This window comes from Gouania willdenowi, chromosome 17 (assembly GCF_900634775.1).
Source record: "Gouania willdenowi chromosome 17, fGouWil2.1, whole genome shotgun sequence".
Classification (NCBI taxonomy): Eukaryota; Metazoa; Chordata; class Actinopteri; order Blenniiformes; family Gobiesocidae; genus Gouania; species Gouania willdenowi.
The window spans coordinates 14,432,417-14,460,154 of record NC_041060.1 but is presented as its reverse complement, the minus strand read 5'-3'; the positions used below and the strand labels follow the sequence as shown (position 1 = coordinate 14,460,154).

General features: G+C 38.9%; 1 protein-coding gene across 1 annotated transcript; it reads left to right on the top strand.

The window, feature by feature from the left end:
* The first annotated feature begins 9 nt into the window (after positions 1-9).
* On the top strand, positions 10-26,115 carry LOC114479816 (BMP/retinoic acid-inducible neural-specific protein 3-like). Its single transcript, XM_028473704.1, has 7 exons — positions 10-779; positions 8,838-9,037; positions 12,177-12,394; positions 19,085-19,190; positions 19,959-20,195; positions 23,824-24,046; positions 24,919-26,115. The coding sequence occupies exons 1-7, from the start codon at positions 535-537 to the stop codon at positions 26,051-26,053; spliced, it is 2,364 nt and encodes a 787-aa protein (XP_028329505.1). The 5' UTR covers positions 10-534; the 3' UTR covers positions 26,054-26,115.
* Positions 26,116-27,738: the final 1,623 nt, after the last annotated feature.

The following is a 27,738-nucleotide window of genomic DNA, read 5'->3' as shown; positions in this document are numbered from 1 at the left end:
TTGCTCACCCTCTCGCTTTCTCACTTGGAAAAAAGGGGGAGCTTGAGAAGAAAAGCGCTCTTCATCAGAGAGGAAAAGCAGTCAGAAAGCAGTCTGGATGTTCACACTGAAACCAAACTCTGGAAATACCTGGTAGCGCTGCACGGACGCGGGATGAAGTGCTGGTTGTCTCCAGCACCAGTGGATGCTCGGCTGACGGAGAACCAGCTCGTTGAAGGAAGTTGGGCTGGATATCATCAATAAGTTGGATCCACTTTTTATTTTATTTTATTTTTTTAATTTTTTTTAAGGAACTGAATTAAGACAGAATTTATTTTGTATGTATGAGGACACTTTTTTGCCTTTCAAAGTAAAATCGGGTTTATCTTTCTATACGTGAGTCAGCGGTGCTGTTAATTCGGTGTGTCAGGGTTTTTAAAATGAATGTAACGCAACCGTCCGATGGAGCGCGGCGCGTGGGGCTACCTGCGGACTCCTAACAACAGTTTCGTGCTCCTCGCAGTCCGGAGAGGATGAGGTGTCAGCGGGTGAAGCATGAGCTGTCGCAGAACCAGTCATAAGCGGCTGTCTCTGCTATGGGAGGCTGTCAGCCTCTGGCTCTGCTGCTGCTGCTGCTGCTGCTGCTGGACCTCCGGGGCCACCGGCTCCGGCTCCGGCTCCGGCTCCGGCTCCCTGAGCTGGCTCCTGTCCGATAAAGGACCCTTCCACCAGTCCATGGAGTTCACCGAGGCTGCGGAGAGGTACCAGCAGGGCTTCAGCACCAGATACAGAATATACAGGTGAGACAAACCTACAGTATATATGTTTATTTGACTTTGTGTTCAGCTTAAAGACATATGGGAGCTTTGGCTAAAGTAGACTGTGGGTGGCCAGACATTTTTTAGGGCAGTGTTTCTCAAATGGGGGTACGTGCAGGGTTTGGGTCAATGACATTTTAAAATTACATTTACGTCTTCAATTATTCACGTTCAATTATGACTATGGTGACTGGCATTTTTTTTCCCCATTTACAATAATTATGTCCCCCTCATCAAATCAAGTTCTCAGATTTACTAAAATTCAAATACGTTTAATCACAATTACTGAGCCTTTAATAAAATAAAAAAAAAATAAAAAAAAAAGAAAAGCCCTTAAAACGTAATCTTCCTCTTGTGTTAGGTTTCAGTTTTCACCCATGGCTTAAATGAGCTGTAAAATACACTAGAAATATTATCTATCATCCAATTTGTTTCTAATCTTTTGGTTGCCTTGTTAGGCTTCCTTATCCATGATAATATTGGTGTTTTTGATGTGGGCCTTTTTTCTGTCAGTATACCCAGAGATTTATCATTGTTTTAAATGGTAAAATGATCCTCAAGGGAAGTGGTAAATTTTAATAATGGTTTACTACATACGGTAGGTCTATGTGTAAACCATAGAACTATAACTTCGACAGTTTTGCATTTAATTACATGGTAAATGACAGTTTGTATATACAAGTACAATTACAAAGTCAAATATCTAACTCAATTACATTTCAATTACAATTACAACGGCAACCTACTTTTCAATTACAATTTAAACTATAATTATGTCACAATTGTAATTGATTACCAATTACACAATTACAGTTATAATTGACACCAAACATGGGTACGTGTAGCCCTAGGGGTACGCAATGGCACCACAGGGGGTACTTGAGAGAGAGAGAGAGAGAGGGAGAGAGAGAGAGAGAGAGAGAGAGAGAGAGAGAGAGAGAGAGAGAGAGAGAGAGAGAGAGAGGAAATAAAACTATTCAGGAGCCATTGTTTTTCAACCTTGGGGTTGGGACCCCATGTGGAGTTGCTTGAAATTTTTGAAAAATTGAAAGACATTTTTAAATGTTTTAAATTATTAATTTATTATTGTTATTATTATTATTATTATTATTATTATTATTATTATTAATAATAAAACAACAACTGTAAAAAAACTGTATTTTTATACTTTCACTTTGTGAAATATAAATCTAGTTCAACTAAAATGCTGCAAAACCAAATTGTATATATATATATATATATATATATATATATATATATATATATATATATATATATATATACATATATATATATATGTATGTATATATGTTGTAGTCGTTATGTATGTAAAAATTATATAAAATTCAATTGAATTTGACTAATTCTGGGCATGCCAAAATATACTTTGGGTTTAACCTTTCTAACTTAAAGTGCAAGTGTTATTCGAAGCGCAAAAAAGTGCCAGTCTGCAAGTAGAACGCAAAAGTCTGACATTTCATGCCAAATTAACACTAAAGCATGTCATCATCATGACATTTTCCAAAGAAAAAAAAATTCCCATTTCTGCATGAACTTTGCACGTTTTTTTAGCACATCAAAATATAACTGTCTATAAAGCCCAGATTTTCAACATTATTAGCATATATATATATATATATATATATATATATATATATATATATATATATATATATATATATATATATATATATATATATATATATATATATATAGAGAGAGAGAGAGAGAGAGAGAGAGAGAGAGAGAGACATTTGCTTAGTGCAGATGTAGCAGGGATGGAAAGGTATGCCAGGTATCCAATCTGGCCCATAAAGATGGCAAATATTATGATTATAAATCATTGATTAGGAGTGACCTCGGACCTACAATTCATTAGTACAAATGTTAATAAATAAATAATTACATTTTCTATTTGTTCAAGTCTCTATTGTCTTGTAAAATTATTCTGAGCTGCACACTTAAGAATAAATCAAGCCCATTGTAAACTATGGGCCAAAATTTGTGAAAATCTGAACTTATTTAGATTTAAAGGTATTGTGGACAATGTTTAGAAAAGAAACGCTGTCTCCACTTTCTGAAAAAAGAGAGCGTGCACGAGCCCAGTCTTCCTCTTGCACAGCTCTGCTTACAAGTGGTGTGGACATCGGTCATACGAGCTTCATTACCAAAAGAATATTTGCACTTTTCCCACTATGTCACGATGGCCTTACGTAAACATGACTGACAGTGAGGAGGACCAATAGTCTGGATGATCCACCCTTTAAGAAAAAAGATGGAGAGAGACATTGATGACCATATACCTACAATTCATTAGAATTCTAACAGCAGTAAGATTCATACAATTAAACTACAATGGGGAGAAAGCAGAGGAACAATATCAAATTTAAAGATATATGAAAAATATGAGCTAAGATTCGCAGGCATAAAATACTTGAAGAGATTAAGAAAACATCTTTCAATATACTTAATGAAAGCTAATCAGATATGAGGTTAATACAAGTATTACTACAAAAATAAAATCTATTTGTAAAAGTTTCTAAATTGTCTCTTCATTGAATTATTCTAAGCTGCATACTTAAGAAAAAACATGAGTTTGAGCTCAAACCTCATCATGAATACTGAAACCTAATTATGTGTAAGATAAAGCTTCTCCCAAGCCAATCCAGACACATTAAAGATGCCTACTCTGTATTCTGGAAGTTTCTGGTCTCTTTTTCTCCATTATTCACCTGGGGTGAGACTGGAAGGTGTCTAATCAGGTTCCAGATATGGTCAGTGCTACCATCGCCATCTCTCGTGTGGCCACAGGATCATTATACTGACGAGCACTTTACAGGAATCGACTTATCAGTGAACAGCAGCTGCAGGAGAGTTTGAAGTGAACACCTGCACACTCTCGAGTCTCGATGGTGTCCTCACAGGTACCTGCAACAAATTAGTAGCACAGCTGATAACCAAAGCAGGAGAGGTGCGTCAAAGTGTGCCCTTCACTTGTGCAGTAATCCGACGAGAAACTGTTGACTGAATTACAGCAAGAATAGAACGTTCTCTCATCTTTTGTGTTGTACAGTTTAAATTTGACTGTTCGATGTTTCGTTCACCCATGACCAGGACATAATTGGTTTTAGTGAGAGGGCAGTGGATCTCATTGAGAAACTGCACTTCCTGAGACAAAGTTATGTAACAGTTTGATGCGGAATAAAGTGTTGAATTAGCTAAATACTATCTACAGTGTATCAGTTCAGCCTTGATTTATGAATAATAAGTGTATTTAATTATATAATATACATCTTAAGAGGAATTCTTTAATGATTAAGAGCACAAAGGGTCCAAGAAAGTAGATACAAGTGCTTAGTGATCAACTACAAGTGCTTAAATCAATGGGTTTCATTTAGACTGTGGTGGGTGTTGTGTGTGTTTTTCAAACGGACCAGTGTCTCAACCAGTCTCATATCGAGGCTTCCTTCTTCGCATTATTGGTCAACACTTTTGAACATAACAAGTGATTATTGTCATATCTGGAGTATTTCAAGTATTTTCCCATAGCAGCAGGGATGCCACCAAACTGGGAGAGGTGAGATAAGACTCTAAGGGACAGTCTCTTAAAATGTATTTTTAACTCTTTCATTTTATGAGCCGTGTTATTTCACATCTTAAAGACAATTTTAAGGACCAATGAAGTAGTTTGGTAATGAAAACATGTAATAGTTAACAGAAGAAATTGAAGAACAATTAAAACTGTAACAATAGGATACATTCAAAGATTGTCAGTCATTTTTAAACCATCTTCCTGCTGTAAGCAATGCTCGATCGAGCAATAGTGACTTTCAGTGCCTCACAGGACAGAGATTGTGGTTTAATCCCATGCAGGGTTATCATGTACTGTAACTGGTTTTCTCTGGGCTGCTCCCACAGTACAAAAAGATGCATGTTACAATTACTACAATTCAACATGCATTGTGCAGTGAAAGTGAATGCTATTTAATTTGACGGTGATTGTTCGTGTCTTTGTTGTTCACCCTGTGACACTTTACGTGATAAGTGTCTGCTGAAGATGAATTAATCAATACATGAATTACCGTAGCTTTCATTCCATTCTGCGTCAGTGCTAACCGGGGGGGGGGAGTGGCCCAGGAGTCATTGACAGACTGGTCCACTCCATGCAGGGGTGTGGGGAGCCAGCCAGCCAGCCGGCAACACAAGTTTCTTGTCCCTTGATGAAAAAAACTGCATTTGATGTTGCTTTGAACCATAATCATATATTAATCATGAACATGAACCCTCAAGTAGCCTACAGGAACATAATTACAGCAGTAAAGTGATTTTACAGCATGTAGTGATTTTAATGCTGAGAGGTCATTGATACAATGAAATGTGGCTGACCCTCCACCCCAACCAAGCTCCAGTGTCCTTTATATTTTAAGACACGTGTACAGGAAATCTAAAATACCCACTTGTCAACCACTTACTAAATACAATTAGGTGATTAGAATCTGGGAGGCCTACCTTTGTTGACATTGAGATGCTGTGAACATTCCTACTAGGGCTGGACGATATGGACCAAAACTCTTATCTCAATATATTTTCTCAAAATGGTGATATACAAGATAAATCTTGATAATTTTATCAAATAAAGTTTGACGAGAAAAACAATTCTGGGTTAAATTTTCTGATGCAAAATGCCACACATGCTCATTTATTAACAAACAGCTGCACAATATGTGCCACTTTTGGCTTTTTCACCTGTAAGGGACAGCATGTGTGAGTGAGTTCTGTAGTGTAGCTTGTTATGAGGAAGATCTGGGTTTGGACACAATCATTAATCTATCTAACTGAGCTTTACATGCTGTCCTGAGAAGTAAAAGCGCTTGTGATTGGCTGATTTTTCATGCTGACTTGTGTTGTTCCTTCACCCGTGGGAGACGCTAAAGTCTCAGTTACTAATTTTACAGAACGTGTAGCTGTGTTCCATCCTGCTGTTCTTTAGGAAGGCAAACTCTCTGCATTTTCCAAGGTATTTACACCAGTTCTTTGCTTTTTTCACCAGAACGTCTTCATTCATCCATCTCTCTTCTGAGTTGTTTCCGGGTATGTTGCCGCTGTCGGCACTAATCTCGCGAGAACTGTCACTCAGGCCATTTCAGGTGGCAGTTCTCACGAGGCCAGTGACAGCATTCAGTTCAGACCGTCTGGTCTAAACAGCGAACGGTCAAACAAACATGAAAATAAATGTTTGGAAATGACCAAATTACTACAAAATAACGGATGCACACACTTGGGGTATTTGGAAGCCGTTGACAAAGTTTCAGGTTGAATAGACACAGCGTCGCGGAGATATTTGCTCCACAAACACACACGCACACACACACACAGACCTTTCTTGCTTTTATAGGTAGATAGATGGATATATGATTTTATAAATGTACACATTGGAAAGCTAACATGCAACTTTCTTTGAGATTAAAAATAGAAAAGCAATATTGTTTCTATGAATTCACGTAAGTAAAAAGCTAAAAGCTAATTGGTTACTTTTAGTTTGTCTAATAATACTATTCTTATCTATAGACTCAGCCATTAGAAAACCATCCATTCCTTGGCTTGATATAATTAGATTTAATTAAAAAGGTTGTAGTTTATTTGAGTGGGATGGTGTGTTTTAATGTACAGCCAAAGTTGTAAATACACTGGACTTAGCTGCAGGCTAATTTCCATCGATAATCCAATGGATTTGACAACGTAACTTCTGTTTTCATACATGTTAATTGTGAAGGTTTTTTCCAGATATCTAGTTATCTTTCTACCAGTTTCTATGATAGATATTTTTAGAGAAGGTAACACTGTTTTTCAACATGGACCTGTCATAAAATGTCTGCCTGCACAAAATCACCTGTGTGTTACACGTGGCTTGTTAACAGGTCGTCTGCTGGTGTAGATGATGACATATTCATTAGATTGTGGTGTGGTTAAAATGGAAGATGTCTAAAACGTGTGGAAGATGAGTAACCTTTAGGAACAGTATTGTGCACCCTTACTTCACAGTTTCCATTAGTGTTCCCTGTTTGAAAGCCCAAGGTCTTATTCAACCATACTCCTCTTTATAATGCTGTGAAATCTGTTGCAGTGTCCATCACACACTGATGGACACTTTGTAGGTTTTTTTGGATTTGGTTGTCCAATTATTCCGAGCCAAACAGATTTTCTATCCTACTGTATTCAGGCTTATCCTCTTGGTTGATTATTTTCAAGGCATATTGTTAATGTTTTGGAATATACAACACTTCTGTAATGGCTGGGGGGCAAAATCATGCTGGAGCTCTACAATACCCATCTGTCCAGCACAAGCTCTCAGTCTGATCCCATCGTCATGGCGATAAGCTATAATGATACACTCCACAGTGTCCTGGTCCACAATTATTTCTGTGGCAATCCCTACCCATGGTTGTGGTTTGATGGCCTCCCTGAAAGTGAGGGACGGACACAAAATACCAGGCATGTCATGAGGGAGACATTAACTGGGCTTATACTGAAGTAGGTAGAAAAATACTGCAGCACATGTGTTTCTGAGCCTGAAGTGAATACCACAAAATAACAAATGATGGTGCTTCATCAGTTTTGGTGGTTCTCCTTTTTAATGTTGTGCACTGTGTTGCAGGCAGCTTCACATCCCAACACAAAGTGTCCCGTGTGCATCCTGTAACTCTGACTCATAACTTTGACTACTGAAAAATGTATAGTTGGTTTAATTTATTGCTCTCAATAGAGAGCAACATGTTGACAGTCTCTACACCTTGTCAAGGTTTGTTTAATGATGTGTGAAAGGCTTTTTTTTAGTGTACAAGGTGTGGAAGGGATCGCAAAAATGCTGACAGCGGTAGAACTCATCAGTAGGGGTGTTCGGTACCAACCTCATGAAAATTTCTAAAAAGCGAAAGATGAACATTCCCTCTTTGAATAGTGTTAGAATTAGGCTATGTACAACACCATGAACTACAAATGAAGGATGTGTTAAATATTACCTTTAAATATATTGAATTATTGAAAATGTAACTTTTTTTCTATTTGCCTAGTGAGGATTTGTGGTTTGGGGCCTGGATGTACAGTGAATACAGTTTTCCTTTTTCCTGTTTTCAGGGTCACAGGCGTGCCGATCGCCAGCTCTCATTAGTCGTTAGGTGGGGGTGCACCCTAGGCCTGGGCAATATATTGAGAATCAAAATATATTGAGATTTTAATTTTGGCGATATAGAAAATTACAATATCGCCTACAACGATATATTTTCATTTATAGCTTATTTTTTATTAAAATTTTATTCGTTGCTTTTGCTACTTTTCAGAGCAGCGTGAAAATCACAGTTAGATGGATTGCTGAATGTGTCCAAACCCAGAGCTTCCACTAAACAAGCCACACTACAGAACTCACTCACACATGCTGTCCCTTATAGAAGAAAAAACTTTATTGAGTAAAAATATCAAGATTTATATCTTATATAACCTCATTTTGAGAAATGAGTTTTGGTCCATATCGCCCAGCCCTAGTATACCGGGCAACACACACACACACACACACACACACACACACACACACACACACACACACACACACACACATGCACGCACGCACACACACACACAGACAACCATTCACTCCCACTCCTACGGGCAATTTAGAGACTGGAATCAACCATGTTTTTGGAGTGGGGGAGGAAGCCGGAGTACCCGGAGAAAACCCATGCAAGCATGGGGAGAACATGCAAACTCCACACAGTAAGGACACAAGTGTCCACCCTAGGGCTTGAACCCAGGACTGTCTTTCTCAGAATCAGAAAGGATTGTACAAGGAATTTAACTTGGTAGTTGCAGCTGAAAGGAACACACATCGACACACCACAGCTGCCATTTTCAGCGCTGTGTTCTACATTAAAAACATTTTATGTTATATATAAGACAGCACAGGTACTCACAGGTAAGCTAATTACAGAGATATCATCTGTTGGAAACATGTAATAACATAAGTTGTGGTTTTTGTTGTGTTTTCAGGGAGTTTGGACGATGGAAGGTCAACAGCCTGGCAGTGGAGAAGCGGGACAGTTTTGGTGGCGGTGGCTTGGCACTGCCCCTCGACCCCGACTTCATGCACACCATCCGCCAGCTCGGGAGAAGACCGACGCTGCAAATGATAACAGAGAGTCTGATAAAAAAATATGGCACACACATCCTCCTCTCTGCCACCCTGGGAGGTACAGTACAGCATGCTAATCAAAGCTAACTTGATTCTCAAAGCTTCAAACACAACTTTGTTCCTTTTTCTCCAACATATTGTGGTAATGATCTCACCGCCTGCTGCCTTTGAAGCACCAGGCCATACATTATGGTTTTTAGGGTTTATTTTTGATCAGCGTAATTTGGCATAAAAATAAGCCCTTGAATTGCTATTGGTTTATTGCGCAACAAATAACTGCAGTGTGTGGAAAATAAGTGATTATTCTTCTATGGCTGCTATAAAACCCTCATTTAATTGCAGTTTGCTCACTTTTTGCTTTAGTCATTTATTAGCACGATGCATAATTTATCATAAAATTTGAAACTGTGGGTTTATCAGGAGAAAAAAAAACCTAATTGCATAATTTAGATGATTTGCTGTTATTTTAGGTTTGTTTTGCAGAAGGGAAAGCTCTATTCTTATTCTCACTTACACAGTAACATAATAACTGTCCATAAAGTTGATCTGTGAGTACTCAAGTGGTAAGAAATTTAACCCAGAAAGTTGACTGTGATCTATGACTCAAAGACTGCTCAGCAAGAACTCAGAACTTAGTGTATAATGCAGCTTAGAGACAGCATTGTTATGCTATCGATATACCGATGCTATGGATAGATTCCTCTGTGGCGGTTTATGGAAGACGAGGACGCAAAGTGATTTTTAATTATTCAAGGTGTGACCAGACCGTGTGCTCTTACTTCATGAGAGGCTGAAAACCTTTGCCTTCCACATCATTCAGGGTCTGTGGAGGCAGTGCTCCTTATCAGACTGAGGAAAAAGTTTCCCTGCGGACTTACTGCGTTAAGTAAAAAATATGATAGCAGATTTGATGTTCTCACATTAATGTAGTATGAAAAAGGTGTCACAAGCTCCATATATACTCTTTATAATCAGTGTAACACATGCTTAAATGATGTTTTCATCATTACTGTGTGTCTGTTGAGCGTAAAAAGAAACGTTGAAGTCCATGAGCTGCAGCATTTGAACATACAGATACTTGTAAGAATTTCACAAAAGCGTTTATTCCCAGAGCAGGGTCTGTTAAACTTTTGATATATTGGATAAGAGGGATTTTTTTTTATTTCATTGTTTTTATTTCGTTTTGGTGTTGCTACTGGCCCCACTGTACGGCTGCAAAATAGTAGAGAAAGTTTCTAACCACACCTCATTCCATAGTCAAAATTGTTTTATTGCAGGTGGAGGTGCAGAAGGTAAAGTATTCCCCCAAAAAGAACCCGGCAATACCAGCTACACTTTCTGTCTGTAGTGGCCCTAGCCTCAAATTAGAATGCACTGGTTTCATAATCCAATGATGGGGAATCAACTGGAATTTTATACAATATTTGTATACTCAAATTTTAAACAGCTTTAGTCTGATTTAATTAGATTTTTTTTAAATTTATTTTTTATTTATTTATTTATTTTTTCAAGCAGTATAATACTGGAGCCATCTTTCCTGAATAATCAATGCTAAGTAAACACAAGAGAAATGCTACTCTTTTGTCCTACATGTCCTACTCTGTCCTACATGTTGAATGTTTGGAAACAAGAATCATCATCAGGTTCTAACATTAAGTGTGAGAGAAGTGATGTTTTTTTTCTTGTACAACTTGGACCACAAGCAGCAAAATATCATTGTAGCTCAGGGGAAAAGTAAAATGTAAAAAAAAGACAATTTAATACACGTTTTTAATTGATAAGCAGTGACAAAAGTCATATCAAGGTCGGGCCTGAATTTTTCAAGACTGTGATGATTTCTCACAAATAAAACCAAGTATTTATGTTGTAATGTATGAAAAAAAAAGAAGTAAAATTGATATCAAGGCAAACCAAATCTTATTTCAAAGGGCCATAATATGCTGATTTTGTGCTTATTTAAAAAGTTCAGGAATCAAACATTTCTAATAAAATGTGCTTTGCATTCTCTCCCAAGATGGATTTGAAGTAAATGAGGCTTTTTTCCCCTTTTTTTTAAAGCACCGTCTGGATTTCTCACCTCTGTGAAACACGAGACACATAATGCAATTCTCAGAAACTCAGACTTTTGGGAAAATAATAGGACTTATTGATGACCTGTTCACCTAAAGTGAATGTAGCTATTTCACACCTGTTCTCTGGGGATCATGTTAGAAGTTATACTGAAAAATTGTGGGAAAATGACCTATTGCCACAGCTGAAGATGAGGTGAACTTGGGGAAAAGAGAGAATCTGTACCAAAAGGAGTAAATTGCTCTACTTTATCACAGAAAGGCCTCAAGTTCTTATATTGACTTTTTTTTTTTTCAAACATAAGTGTAAACTCACAGTCTGGAAAGACAGAAAATTCCTCCTCATGAAATGTGGGTTTTATTTTTCCAATAGCTGAATGTTTTTGAGTCATTCTGCATAGATTTAGAAAGAGCTCTGTTTTCACATTTACCTCATCGATAATGCAAGTTTGCTACTAAAATAGTGATACTTCACAGTTTTAGGACTACACAAATAATTAACCTCACTTAAAATGGTTTGGAAGTCATTCCTGGTCCTATAATCCAGCTCTATAACGGTAACATGAACAACTAGAAGCTCTAACATAAACCAAAATGTGGATATTTCACAATAATTTATTAACCGTCGTTTGTCAAGAATTTATTTCTTGGAAGTAAAAATTACAGCATTTGCATATCCTGAGGATTTTAATGAAGCCGACGCAACAGATGTCATTTTATCTGTTTTTACTTGAGCAAAACTGTCAAAAATCCCAACTAATGGTTTTTCAGATATTCATTACATCTTTTTTTCAGTTGGGTTTCAAGGATTTTAAAATGAAGCCAGATTGATTTTCTTATAAGATTCATTGTTGACCTGAGATCTGCTTTCATTTCCATTGTAATCTTTGTCATTATAGTTATTGTAATTACAATAATCGGGGGAACTCAACAATGATCTCACAAAAATGCTCTTGTTATTCATGGAGGCTATAATAAATGCAGAGACCTTGTCTCCAATCATTTAAACCATCAATTGCCCCTCTGCACTTAATCACTTGTGCACGTCTCTCTTTGTTCTGAAAAGATTCTAATGAAAGGTGATTAGTGCTGCTCTGTCAGAGCTAATGAACCTCTCTCTGTCTCCAGGGGAAGAGGCTCTGACAATATTTGTGGACAAAAGGAAGCTCAGCCAGGAGTCTTCCCCCTCAGGCGCTGAGACCGTCCACAGCAGTAACAGGAACCTGAATGCTACAGGGGTGGTGACCCTTGAAGCCCTCCACCAGCTGGCTGCCTCCTACTTCACAGACAGAGAGAGCACCCTACGCAGGCTCCATCACCTCCAGATTGCCTCCACAGCTATAAGGGTATGTGGAAGTGAGATATCAAAGCAACATGCCAGCAAATGGATCACCTCATGATGGCCACATAGCGGTAGTTGCTTGAGGTTCTGTTTTCATATAATCTGTTACCCTTCAAAGGGGAAAGACAGTAAGAAAAGCCAGTGTATGTTTCAGTGCATCTTTAAATTTTAATGTGAAGAGCTTAGTCAGTTGGATTGTCAAATGTGTTAAAGAAGCACTTTTCAAGAATTGAAAATTACAAATAACTCATAAAAAAGGAAGGTAATAATGATGATAATGCATTGGATTTATATAGCGCCTTATTTTAGTCACTCAAAGCGCTTTACATGGCAATATTCTTTCCCTCCACACTTCGTCGTGGTAAGCTACTATTGTATAGCCACAGCTGCCCTGGGGCAGACTGACAGAAGCAAGGCTGTTATAGTGCGCCATCGGCCACACTCACACACTACATTCATACTAGACAATGTGGGTGAAGTGTCTTGCCTAAGGACAGGATGACAGATATCACTGGAGCGACTGCCACCCCAGTGATCTCAGTGGTCTTCCATCCAACTACTAACCAGGCCCAGACGTGCTTAGCTTCTGAGATTTAACGAGATTGGGCAATGACAGGCGGTATAGCCACAATAATGGCCACAAGGTGAAATAGGCTGCTTCACGACACAATGGCTATTGGGTGGCTGCATCTAGGGTCCGGGGCGGCGCTTGGGTTTGCAGTAGTGGTTCTTGCACATACATTGGTCTACGATGCACTGGCATGCCTTGGGCTGTGGGATAAAACTCGTACTGGGCTCAATCTTAGACACGTTGATCCTGTTTTAGGTATTACCACTCACTCCTTCGCTCTTCACAGCCACCATCATTATACCTAAGCCTCACACTTGTCACCAGACTGGCTTGATTACCCAACACAATATGCACTACAACTTCACATCTCACTCTCATTTTAAAATAATCACCTCTTCGCAACTCTTTCCATTTTCTTCCCTGAGTCTCTCTTTCCTGTTCCCTTCCCCCTCACCTAGGTGTAACACTGCCCTCTCTTTTTATATGCTCCCTAAAATAATGTGTTTCTTACCCTTCCTTATGGAGGGCTGGTGATGGTCACAATTATCCAATAAAATATATTCATTTATTTAATTGCAATAAGAAAACATGCATTATTGTCTCAAAAACTGCCAACATGCTAAGCTAACCATGCTTCCGAGTCCGTGAGTGTTGTTCTCTTGTAGCAGAGGCATGCGCAGGCAGGCACATGCTCACATGCAGCTTCAGAGCTTTCATTTGTGTCTTTCTTTTTCATTACACGTATGATTTACACCGTGACTAACTCCAGAGCGCTACTGTTTACCTTCCTAGTTAGAAGTGCAACGTTGAAAAGGGTCCAGTCTTTAATGCGGCGCAGCGTAGCGTTCCGAAAGTTGTGTAATCAAATACACCGGTATGGCGGTATATTAAAAATTCATATCATAATGAAAATATATTCTGGTATTCGGTATGAACCGGTATACCGCCCAGCACTAGTCCCTAAGCGTCCCTGCCTTTCAGTGCAGAGATTGCGGGTTTGAGTCTCTCTGATGACCTCCAACTTGTCTTTTTCTAATAGTCCCAAGACTGACAGGATATAGTGGGTAACTTGTTTGTTTGTCTTTGCTTTGCTAACCTAAAAGTGACCAGCAAAAAAGAAAGGGTCTGACCATGGGCCAAGGCTGATTCATTCAAACACAAAACATGAATAATCATTTTTAAGTTTAGTTTTGAATGATTTCTTGAATCATCAAACCATTTTTAAATGAACTATTTTCAGTTTCCATAGGACATTCATCTGTCCAAATTGCTCCTGGTATGTTTGAGAACTTTAATGAAAGTTTCTGTTGAAACCTCAGTGTTTGAGTTGAACTGACAGAAATGTGATTTAGCCTAGTTTTCTGCCAGTGAACAAGGCAACTAATAAAACGTGGAAGTTCTAATGTTTATGTGCATGTCAGTAACATAGAGATGATTTGAGATGTCATTTTATTTGTTGGTAGTTTGTGGAAAAGAAGCCCTGGATTTTACATTTTATGTAACTCACATGTAGATTATGTTTTATCTCTTAAAACCCATTTTTTAAAACTAGAGTAGACATAATCAATGAATTTCATTGTTACCAATAGTTTACAACACTGGTTTGTAGCAATTTTAAAGTGTGACTGACTTTCCCTTTACAGAATATTGTTTAATCAATAGCAGTAAAAGAAAAAAAGTCATTAAACCAAAGGTGGTTTATTATTAAAAACCCAATAGTGTCTGTTACTGTTAATTATTAGTCATATCTTGACGGAAACAAAACAACAACATAAAAAGTGAAAAAGATTTAGTGTTATTTAACATTTTTGGCTACACCTCTTAAATTCATTATGTTATCAATTAACATGTGAGTCAATTTCAATCAATTTCGTTGGCTATAACAGCCAGTTATTGATTAAAACATCACAAGTTTTCTGTACTGCTAAAACATCATTAAACATTATCATTTGATGTCATGAAATGTTCCCACAGCAGAATTTATTCAGCGAGTGGTTTGAATAAAGACCTTAAGCGACGTGTGCACATTTCTCGCTTTAGCGGCCGATATGATGGGAAAGTATTTCAAAGATGATGCCAACACACTGAGCAAACATGATTGATGAAAATGGGCTGTGATTTGCAGAGGTACAAATTAAACGAGGTGTAAACATGCTGCCTTGAGCTCTGAAGGGAGAAGAAGTCTCCAACAGTCGGAAAGGAAATCATTGCTTTAGGTTTGAAGGGAAGAAGAAGCAGTCACTGAAAATACACATGCATGCCGCACACAGAGAGAGAACGTGAATCAATCAACACACTAGGTCAGTTGGGAAACATAAAATCTGTATTTTCACTCATTTGTCCAGAAACTCTGGGCAGAACATTAAAAGAAGATATTCTAGACCACATGTGTCAAACTCAAGGCCCAGGGGCCAAATCAAGCCCTTTAGAACATCCAATTCGGCCTGTAGGAGAAAGCAGAAAAAGACAAAAACATGATTACCAAACTGAATTACCAAAACTTTCAATTGTAGATCTCCCAGCCATTCTAAATACACAAATTCAATGAAACGCCACAATATTTTAAGGATGGCAGCCATTTTAAATCTCAAATTGCTCAAAGAACTAAATTTTCCTCAAATTGTTTCACATAATTACCCCCAAATTAAAGACAAACTGATCACAAATTCAATAAAATTTGTCAGAGAAAGTTTTACGGAGACTGATATTTCTCACTTATTGCCTGGATATTGTACTTACATACTTTATGTGTCATTTATGTCAAACTGCAAACTTGAGGATATTAATGTTGAAACTGCCTAAAATCTGCTGCCCACTTAAGATCAAACTACTTGTTATTTGGCCCCTGAACTAAAATTAGTTTGACACCCTTGTTCTAGACAATAAAAAACATTTAAAATCAGAGTTTACTGACATTCGAATCCACTGACACTGAATGCAGGCCCAATCTGGGACATTATGGTAATTTGAACTAAATGAAATCTTTTTTTTTAATTTACATCATCAACAAGGATTAGGAATAAACGCTTATTTACAGCCATATATTGGCCTATTTTAAGTACTGTTAACTACTAGACATTCAGATTGGTTTCCTTGTTTTTGATTTGCTGCACCATGTTTTTTATGAAATGTGCGGGAGGAAGGAGAACAAGCATGTCTTTGAGTCGTATGGGAGAGCGATGAAAGAATGTGTCAGAATATTTACTGCGAACGGCCCATGAACACACTAATTAACTTTTCCCAGGCAGCACCAAAACAATAGCGCACAGTGCAAGGTTACTTAGAATTCATTTGCGGGGGAGAAAGTTTTTTTCAAAAGATTTTTACTATCTGTTGTATAAAACACCAGTCATTCATTTGTCCTTCTAAAGTGGCTATTAGAGCGCGCACATTTATCAGCCCGAGGGCCGTACGTAGACGCAAAAAGTGAGTAGCTGGTGATGAAGACAAGACCCCCCCTCAAAACTGAGAGTGGCCAGTCATGAATCAGTTTGATAGATTAAACATATAATTTCATTCATTTACAGACAAGACAACATTCAGTCAACTGCCTCTCTGCAGCAGGTGTGAGGTCGAGGCTGATTGAAAAACTGAACGACAGCGGAAAATGAATCAACAGCACGATGTGGGACAAGAAGCAGCACCTGCAGTAGACGGCATTCATTTAAATCTCATGTATTTTAAAGCATTCAGATACCAAATCAGAGGCCTTAAATGTAATAGTGAAAGAAAATATGGTTCTCTCGGTGGTGGTGAGATGGGACACAATTAGATTTTAGGTTTAAATCTCATTGATAAGCTTTGTGCACTCACGAAAGAGGGCCTGAATGATGCGCATGACACTTTACACGCAAAGTTTCTGATTTTTTTAAATAAACGTAGTGTGATAATGTGCACATCAATACATTCACTTTGACATTGCGGAAACATGGGGAAATGATGGCACCGGTAGTGAATTGAAGCCAAATTCATCTCATACCAGAGTTATAGATCCACGTAATGATAAATACCAAAGCCTGCAGTGTTAGACCTGCTCCTTTAGGGCTCTATTCTCCCTTCCATGTAAGTCCAAAAAGCCACGTATTGACGCTGTTTCTGGCTGCGCGCTATTCCCCACCTGTACTTAAGTCAGTCACTGCACGCCTTCATCCCAGTTACGCACTCTGGGTGGAGCAGCCCTGAAATGTGGCCGTTCCTATTCAAATCTGGCTTTACGCGCATTCTCCCGTCTGCTTAAGTTCCTTTCCCCTAACACGCTTTTGACCCTGGAATAAGTGCAGCGCCTCGATAGGGTTAAACATTATATTGTACACAAACTCATAATATTGCAGAAGAGACTCCCGGAAAAAATCAATCCAAAGCGACACTGACGCTGTCACAGGGGTGGGCGGAGTCACACAAGCACGCCAAAGGATTGACCATTCAGCGTTACTAATATGTTCACATTTACCCATTTTAGATGGGACACAATGTGTTACATTTCAAATTATTTTACCTGTGCGTCGCGGAGCCAATCAGCTGTGTGTGTGTGTGTGTGTGTGTGTGTGTGTGTGTGTGTGTGTGTGTGTGTTGCTGCAGCTCATTACAAACTCTGATAGATGTCAAACTGATTAAACTATTTAGTGAAACATTAATGACTGATGATGATGATGATGATGATGATGATGATGATGATGACGACGATGTGCTGATCAAAGAGAGAGATTTTAACTGTGAAAAACCCTGCAAGAGTTCATTCATTATGATACTGTTCTGATTCCATAGCCTAAGGCTACAGTAAAAATGTGCGTACAATCAATATAACATCTGACAAACTTGCTGCACAGTTACCTAAGCCAACAAATGAATAATTTTTTTCCGATGCACAGCAGTGTTGGGAATAGACTGCACGGCACCGCCATCGAACAGACAAGGTGTGCTTTAATGGGCCTTTGCTACTAGGCGCTCTGTTGTGGAGCTACACCTCCCTGACATGAGGAGTTTAGACCTCTGAATGCTCTGTAAACATGTGACGCAGTGAGCACACCTGTAGCAGATGCTGTGACGGTGCTATGCCATTCTCAGACCTCTTTTTCCTTCACCTCTGCCACATTTGGCTCTGTGGCATTTACACTATTTACAGCAGTGACAGCGGAATAACTTGCTTTTCATTTATTCGTCATGCCACTACTTTGACCATCAAATAAAGATATACTTTTTTTCACCTCAATCACCCACAAACAAAATTGCTTTTCGGTGTCTCTGCCATGATCGAGCGTAAAACGCCTTTGGTTAGCAAGCTTGATTAGATGCAAAAACAAAAAAACAAAAAAATCACCATCATATTTCACCCTGCAATTATCATATCGATCCAAAAAATGTCCAAATAGATTTTTTAATCATGTTTTTTATAAAGACAAAAACATTTAATTGCGCTAACATATGCCTAGCACGTAAGCGTATATAGTATCGTGACAGGCAAATCTTATCATATCATCAGATTCCTGGCAACGCACACCCCTAGCGAGTATTACCATATTTTTCAGCACATGCACACTTTTAATATGGATCCCAAGTAATGTTTTATAAATGAGGCTCCAGGATTGGATAGCTGTGCAGGATTAACATTGACGTTGATGAGTACTTTTGTCTTTCGGGTATTCATTTTGAAACTGCCTTTAGCCCACGCTTCTTTTAAAAATTCTCAGTCCTGCTTGACAAAACATGACTTCTTTCAGCCCTCTCTCAAAGTGAGAGTCATCTTAGGTCATTGATTCTCTTTTTTCTCCCCTGGAACAGAAACCAAAGAGAGACTGTGTTTATTTTTCTGTCTAACTGGTGATCTGTCTTGCCTAACCTGTCCGTGCCCTGTGTAGAAAAATATGTGTTGGTGTAGAAAAATGAATGCATAAAGAAATCAATTCGGAATCCTGGGTGTTTTACAATTGGAGTAGAAGAGACACATCGTCTGGTTCAGTTTAAGGAGTTCGTTTGTTCTGGTTTAACACCTTGTCTTGCTTATCTTGACGAAAGATGAGTCTGTATGTTGAGTTAGAGAGAAATAGGAGATGAGTGTGTCCACTGTCCATGCAAAGATGTATGAGCACAAACACATTATAACAGTAACCCTCTTTTTACCTGCAGGTGACTGAAACCAGAACTGGTCCTCTTGGATGCAGTAACTATGACAATCTGGACACAGTGAGCTCCGTACTGGTTCACAGTCCCGAGAACAAGGTTCAGCTACAAGGTATATAAATATATACTGATAAGAGTGAGTGATAAGAAGTTGTGAAACTTGTGAAAAAAAAACAACAACTCTCACATCCATATAAAACAGTCAAGCATCAATATTGTTATGTTCTCCAAATGATCAGAAACCTTTTGTAGTATTTGGCTCATTTTGCCTAAAGGTATCTGTTTTCCAAGGGATTGTAACCTACTAAGATGTTGTTGTCAAGAATTTAAAGTTTCTTATGCAAATTGCCCAAACAGAACAACTGTAGCATAAATGTAAATAATTATATGTATATGGCAGGAGGGTCACTGGCTCAAATCCAAAGTAGACCCATGAGCAAAGCCCTCTATCCTAACAGCTCCCTGGGCACTACATGGTCCATGTGCACTGATCCTCAGGGATGGGCTGAATCCTGTGTATATAGAGGATATGTACAATAAAAGTAAAGTACCATTTTATATTACATGAACCTTTACGAGATTGTCTCAAATTTAAAAGGTTTTTAGTAATTCAGTAATTCAATATGAGCTGACTCAAAGACAAAAAAAAAACACTTAAAGTTGTTGGGCTGTACATTTAGTTAGCAAATGTTTGCAATATTGGGATTTAGTGGTAGTTGTGTTTTAAACAGCAGTATAATAGTCTCTATAAGAAACTACTCTTCATATTGAGTGAACGAAACTTCTTTTACTGATTGATGTCAAAAATAGATGATTTTTTTCTGAAAGGAAAGCCAAGAACATATGAACCAATCATATCGTGTGCTTTTTCATGCTCCAGGCCTGCAGGTCATCCTCCCTGGCTATTTACAAAGCTCTTTCATCCAAGCTGCTCTTGACTATATTGGCTGTAAGTCTGAGGGCCAGTTTGTCTGCCAGAACGGGGACTGCTGGTGCGAGTGCAGCGCGGACTTTCCACAGTGTAATTGTCCGGTAGCTGACCTGGACAACCTAGAAAACCACCTGCTGCGCCTCAGCGAGGCCTGGAGATGGAACAACCAGGAGTTTGAAGAATCTGGTGAGTCACAAACTAATTTCACATGACCCTCTTCTGCAGGGCTGTACAGTATGTGCCTCCACAAAGACTACACGACCTTTAAAACATGCTCAGGATTTGGAGATAGTGGTCACTTTAGAGCTGAGGCAGCATGTGTGTGTGCTTTGTTCTGATTATTAAAGGCTGCCAGCTGCCAAACCTCAAACCAGGGGAGCTGTCAGCTATCCTGTCAAATCAAATGATTGTTCAGTGGTTTGAAGAGAGCTCTCAGTTTTTTCTTTTTTAAAGTCCATCTGTTAATACAGAGCTATTAAAAGTCAGAGGACAAGAGTCAAAGAAAAAGGCAAAATGATACAGGAACTTCTGAAATCACAAGTCAATGTTTTAGGATTTGAAAAAGCATAATTGATGCCCCTTGGTCTCTACAGCCCACCATAAATCAATAGAAAATGCTTAATTCATTTATTTACAAGACTTTTTGTTTTACAACACACTATTTATTTGTTCAATTTTGCTACTTGTCAGCTGAAGTTCAACAGGGCTCATAAAAGATAAGAATGATTTTACATTTTACGAGCTGCAAACCTTTTTCCCTCTGATGCCTTATATAGCATGTTGTCAGGGTCCGTCTCCAATATTTTCTTTTTCTTTTCTTTTTTTTTTTACTGCAGGCCTCTCGCTCTCTAAGTTAAGTAATTCATATTTAAATGTATGGATGTAACAGCTAGTGATGCAGACCAGAGGAAATGTTCAAACACAGAGCAGTTTTTAAAAATATATACAACTCTTAATTAGTTTAGAAACTACACTTGCTTGAAGTCTTTGCTGAAGATGCCTGACTTAAGGCCTCAACTCAACTCGAACCAAGGCTTTTGCTATTGCAATGGCCCAGTCCTTTGAAGAAACATCCCTTTTAATTGTCTTTTAGTAGAATGTGAATTCCCATAAGGTTTGCCTGCTAAAAAACAGCTACAGTACTGAACATCAAAGTCCCACAGTAAGTAAATTGTCCTCCTTTTTTGAACTTTTGAAATAATATAACACTGCACACAAAGCAAATACTATTGTTTGGGTGGTTGATCAGAATGTGTATGGTCACATTTATTTGGAAGATTAACAGATCATAGATAGATAGATGGATGGATGGATTTGGTGTAGAACATTTGGGATATGATGTGCTGTATGTAGGATTTATTTTATTTTTCCATCAGTTTGTTTATTAATTTAGCAATGATTGTGTTTAAACTGTTATACTGTATTACCTCAATTGAAGATCAATGCATGAATTATCACTCTTTAAGTACAAATGATAAACTGATTATACGAGAATTACTTGTTTTAAGCACAAAATGTTCTTTACTGCAGTTTTTTTTTTCTGACATTCAAAAAGTCAAATGTCAGAACAAATTTGCACAGAAATATTGGAAAAATAATATAACTTGGGCTGACCTGTGTCTGAGTGTGTGCAATGGATACATTAGCATTATTGTGAGGTAGACTTATAGTTCCAGTTCAGATTCAGATTCCTTTTATTTGTCATTTTACACAGTGTAGCCATAGACACAATAAAAACGACATGTGCTCTCACCAGCGGCGCAGTGCAAAGTACAACATAATAAATAATAAAAGCTGTAGATAAATATGGATACAATAAAAAGAAATAATGGAGGCGTATCTGGGGAGGGAGCATAGGTTGCTTATAGGAGCCTGTGGGAAGAAGCTATTCAGTTTTCTGCTGGCCCTGCAGCCTATGCTCCTGTATCTTCTCCTAGATGGTAATATGGAGATGCTTTTTTATCCTCTGCACTGCACACTCCAAACCAGGATAAGAAGGCAAAGGTTAAGGTGCTTTCTAGGTTAAAATAGAACAATAATCAGCAATTCTACAGTGAAATATATTGTCTGTGAACTAATTTCTCTTTTGTAGGCCATGAGACTCTTTTGCTTTAGATACATGATGCCTGTACAACATTCACACTGCGCAATAGTTGCACTGTTTTCACATAACCCTCAAGGTCACGATGCAGCAAGACTGGACTGCTGTGATTTTAATATGCATTGTCCCTTGAGTAAATAAACAAATAAAAAACAAGAAAATGCTAAGAAAGCATGTACCTGTGAATATGCAGGATTGTAGCCAAAGCTAATTTCCATCCTCAGCCACATTACCCACACAGTACATTTAATTCAACACATCAATATCCAAGCTCACTCTCATATATACTGTATTCTTAAGCATTGGCATCTAACTTTAAAATAACAAACATGTATATTCACTCACATTACACAAACACAATACCAAAGTAATTGCAGTTCCCGGCTCCTGTGCAAAAGTGTGGTCACATGATTGTGCATGGTTTTGTGATGATATATGGCCAATCCTGTTGTGCACCAGCCTCCACTGTTTACAGGGCAGAGCCCAGCCCAAGAAGATAAATGTTGAACTCCCAAGATTGAGCTTAGTTTTCAGGAACAAGCAGGTCTGCTAAAACTTTTACTTGTGACTATAACTTAGAATAAACTACACTGAGAAATAGAACAACTTTTGCCATTTGTCCTCGAGCTGTTCAACAAAACAACCGGGTAAAAATAAACCTTACAACAGCTCATGAATTAGACCGCTGAGCTTTCCAAGAACACAAATGACAAGATTGTGTTTTGGTGCCACTTGCAACCAGGGATGGGGTCAATTATATTTGTAATCGCGTAATTGATAACAATTATGGCGTAATTGTAATTTTTAAAATCTGTTCCTGTCATAGTCATTATTGAATTGCAATTGAGTTGAGATTATTTACTTTTTAATTGAAAATTATTTAAAGATTGTCAATTGTAATTTAACGCAAAACCGGTGAACCATGTTACAATTATTTGTATATACGCTATATATATGTAATATATGATTAGGAAACCTACCAAGGTAACCAATAGATAGGAAATAATTTAGTGTATTTTACAGCTGATTTAGGACCCGTTATTATAAGAGATGGTTTACTTTTATTAGGTTTTTATTTCAGGCTCGGTAATTGTGATTAATTATTATTTTACTTTTGTAATTGAGAGCATAAAAAATAAGTGTAATGAAAAAAATGCTGATCACTGTAATCATAATTGAATTGTAATTGAACATGGGTAATTGAAAACGTAATTGTAGCTGAAAAATGTAATTGACCCCAACCCTGCCGGCAACTATGTTGAATATTATCAATATAATTGTAAATTACAGACGCAGCCTGATGTTCCAAAGGTGTATACCTCCGATAGTTTAATTTCTAAATCAAACACAACACATACAATGTTTGACAAAAATTATAATTGGTTCCCATGGCAACCTGTGCTGGAGTGATGCTAGCAGGAGCCGCCTTTTTGGTCTCGGTGTTGCCCGTGCCTCATTAGAAATGTGTGGTGTTTAATACCAACAGGTGTGTAGACAGGTGTGTACGTCTTTGCAAAACAGGAAAACCTGACACAATGGAAGCTCATCTATGTAAAATTGCAGAATAGCAAAAAAGCAAGCGTTGTGACTCATGACATGCGTTAGTGCTGTTTTAATTTTCTGGGCCAAATGATATGAACTGACAGTTTTTCAGGAGATTGTTACCTCGAGGAGTGTTGACTTAGGGTGAGTTTATTTATTCATGTCTTCCAGAGGAGTTCCAAAGCTTCGTTGGAAATCTGCCGACCCATTACGCCGTGAATACATCTGTCGTGGAGCACTTGTGGAGGACGGATGCCAACCTGCTACAGCGCTACAAGCAGCTAGAAACCAGTAGCAACCAGCTCTTCACCAAAGCTTGCCGCTGCACTAACAAGCTTTTCAGTCTCAGCAAGAGGTGCAGGAAGCAACCGAAAGTAATCCTGTTGAGGCCGAGGTGAGAAGCTGAACAGGAGCAGAATGAGGAGGGGGTGGGGGGGTGTCAGTATATATATATATATATATACTGAGGCCTGTTAACCCAAGGTGCTCCCTAAAACTTATAATTATGAGAATGATTTATGCGGCGGGCGGTGAGAGAAAGCAGCGGAGCAAGACAGTCCTTATTAGAAAGCTCCCGAGGAAAAGTTGTTAGTGAGTGAGGTGAAAAGTGCTGACAGGATCAAAACTGCCTCTCTTTTCAGCCGCTGAGGGACAAACAGGATCATGTTTGGCCAAATATTCTAGTGTCGACTCGACAAATAAGCTACAAGTTTTCATTGCAAATAACATGCTTTTCAGAAACTTTCCCGCCGTAGGTGTTCAACTTTACCACCCAATATGAGACCACTAAGGTCGTAAGTTTACTTAGATGTATTCCTCTCCGATGAACACTCCATGTTGATGGAAGTTCTGGAAGAAAGATTAACTAAATTATGCAATCCATCAGCATCCCACTGCCTCCTCAGTCCTCAAACCAATCATCATTCCTTATTATACCCTGTCTATTTGTAACTGGTGGTTCATTAAAGTTGAAAATAATTTGTGTATTTTGGGTGCCATCAGATAATAGCATGATGTATGGCTCTGTGTCAGTTATTATTAACATTTGACCCTTGATTAATGAAAATCATGTAAATTGGCAACAACAAAAAAAAAGATAAAAATACTGAAGAAGGCAAATATATTTCCCCTCAACCTCTTTTTATACAACGAATACACTATATGTTGCGCTCAAGCGAAATAAATTCAGACGATTAAGATAAATTTGGATGTTTTTTAATGTGGCTGCTCGTTCTCTATCTTTGAACACTTCTGTCTCTCCCTCAGGCCTCTGCTCTTCTGGTTGAGCTACGCTCTCTCCATCTTGTACTGTAGTGAGAACAATCAGGTGGGTGCATACAGTGACCAGAGCCGCAGCTGCTCCTGCTCTTACAAACATCCACCGTGCCAGGGCGTCCTTCCCTGCTCTGTGGGCGACGGCCCACGCTGTGCCTCCTGTGCCACAGAGAACCGGACCCGTTGCGCCAGCTGTAACCCCGGCTTCACACTGACCCAGGGATCCTGCCGTCCCGCGGTGCCTGACCCCACTGACCCCTACTTAGGGTTAGAGAGTGACAGAGATTTCCAGGATCTGGAGCTGCGCTACTTGCTCGAGCGGCGCGATCCACGCATCGCTCTGCATGCCGTCTTTGTGAGCAACGACGTGCGAATAAACACTTGGTTCGACCCAACATGGAGGAAAAGAATGTTGCTCACGCTCAAGAGCAACCGGGTGAAGTCGAATCGGGTTCACATGCTTCTTGGTATCGCAATACAGTTTTGCCTAACCAAAAACAGCAGCGTGGAGCCGGCCCTGTCTTTATTTGTGAACCCGTTTGGGGGCAGCCATTCAGAGAGCTGGACCATACCCATCGGCCAGCACGGATACCCTGACTGGAGGCGGAACAGACTGGATCTCCCTTTGGACTGCTATAACTGGACCTTAACTCTGGGAAACAGATGGAAGAGCTTTTTCGAGACGGTTCATTTCTACCTGAGGAGTCACAGTAAGGACGCAGTTGGAAGCTCGACAGGAAACAAAAACATGACTCTGTACTATGACCCTCCAGATGTCCTGGAGCCCACCAACAATGTCGGCTACATGAAAATCAACAGCATGCAGCTTTTCGGGTACAGTTTGCACTTTGACCCTGAGGCGATCCAAGACCTAATCCTGCAGATAGACTACCCGTACACTCAGGGATCGCAGGACTCCGCCCTCCTGCAGCTGGTGGAGCTGCGCCGCAGGGTCAACCGCCTCTCTCCCCCGGGGGCTCCACACGTGGATCTCTTTGCCTGTCTGCTTCGTCACAGACTCAAACTGTCTAGTGCAGACGTGATCAGGATACTCACTGCCCTGCAAGCGTTCAGTGCCAGACAGCCAAACTTCATGCACCACGAGGCAAATAAACTGTGTAATTAGGTGTTTCCTACAATTTGCTCAACCACAGACAGAACTGTGTCTTTTGTTAGCTGGATAAATCTGTGTCAAGTGTGTATTTTGTTGTAAATGACTATGGTGTATATTTACAAAGTTCAATTAAATTTGATGTTTTTATCATATTGTCAGTTGTAGTGTCATGTATTAAAGCCTCTAAAGCACATGTGTCAAACTCAAGGCCCGGGGCCCAGATCCGGCCCTTTGCAGCATCCAAGTTGGCCCGCAGTAGAAAGTAGAAATGACAGAGAAAACATGAATCATTGTGTCAATGAAACCCAACAATATTTGCAGCGGCTCACAGTTTTCCAGTGCTTATTTTGCATGATGGCAGTCATTTTTAAAAACTTTAAATTGTTACAAAATCTTTGAATGTTCCTCAAATTATTACGTAACATTTTCCTTAATTTAATAGAAATCTACACACAAATCTATGAAATTTAAAGTGAATACTCTGTTAGGACTGATATGTCACCTATTACTCGGATGTTGTCAGTTTCTTACATATTTTGTATTTTTCAGTGCAAACTAGGGCACAATAATGTTGAAATTTCTGTTTTTTTTACATAAAATCTGTGGCCCTCTTGAGGTCAAACTGTTCAGTATTTGGCCCCTGAACTGAAATTAGTTTGACACCCCTGCTCTAAAGAGTCTAAAAGACTTGAGTAAAAATCTAGTAAATTTAAAAAAAATATTTGATAGCAAACTGCCTGATCGTTGTGGCTTATTTCACATACTGAACAATAGGTCGATAGTTTCATATTTATCTCATGAGGATCTACACTGTCTTTTCAGCCTGGCTAACCCTTTTATAAGGATAGAGTCTTAGCTGTGAGTGTGTACTGTGTTGTTTCTGCCCATCTGGAGCCTCCAAACACAAGGTCTTTGTTCTTCGTCCAGGGAAGAGTGTTGGCACTGATAACTGACTATAAAGTGAGAGAGGATGCAGCATCAGTAGTAGCCTGCTTCCATTTCTCTGCCTTCTCTGCCCGCCATTCACAGTTACTGTGATAGATGAGCTGGGTAGCCATAGAAACATGCCCAGCATCAAACAACAGTAAGCAACATATCGCTGACAGAGAGTACTTCCACCCTGCGCCCGGGGAGTTGGACCCTAGCGCATTAAGCTGAGAGGGAAATCCACATCAATCCCCTCCGGGTTGTCGACTAAGGATACGTGGGCAAGCAGCATGTCGTCACTTTGATTAGACTGGAATCTAAAGAACTTGTAGTAAAGAAGTAGCTTCATCAAAATGCAGAAGACATTTCCCTCCCGAGATTAAAGACGTACACAATTTGCTCTGATGCTGTCCTTCTGAATGAATTTGACCAAGGTTGCTGGTCCACGTTTAAATGTGAGCTGAATCACTGAGTGCACTAGAATTATTAGCACTGCCCTATGCTGTCATTCACATTATTCTGTATGCTGCAAAAGAACAGGAAAAAGACTGTTTACTATGTTAACCTTCAAATCTAAAATAATTCTTTGCTAGTGTTTGACTTTTTCTGCTTTTGGATTTAAACATTGGTTTTTCAAAGTTGATAGCCCAGCCTTGTGGGTCCTGGAAATTAAACTTTAATTGAGTCATCAGACATTACAGAAATATTGGCTAGCATAGTCATATCAACAAAAAAATCACTTTTTAAATGATCTTGTTATTTGGCACATT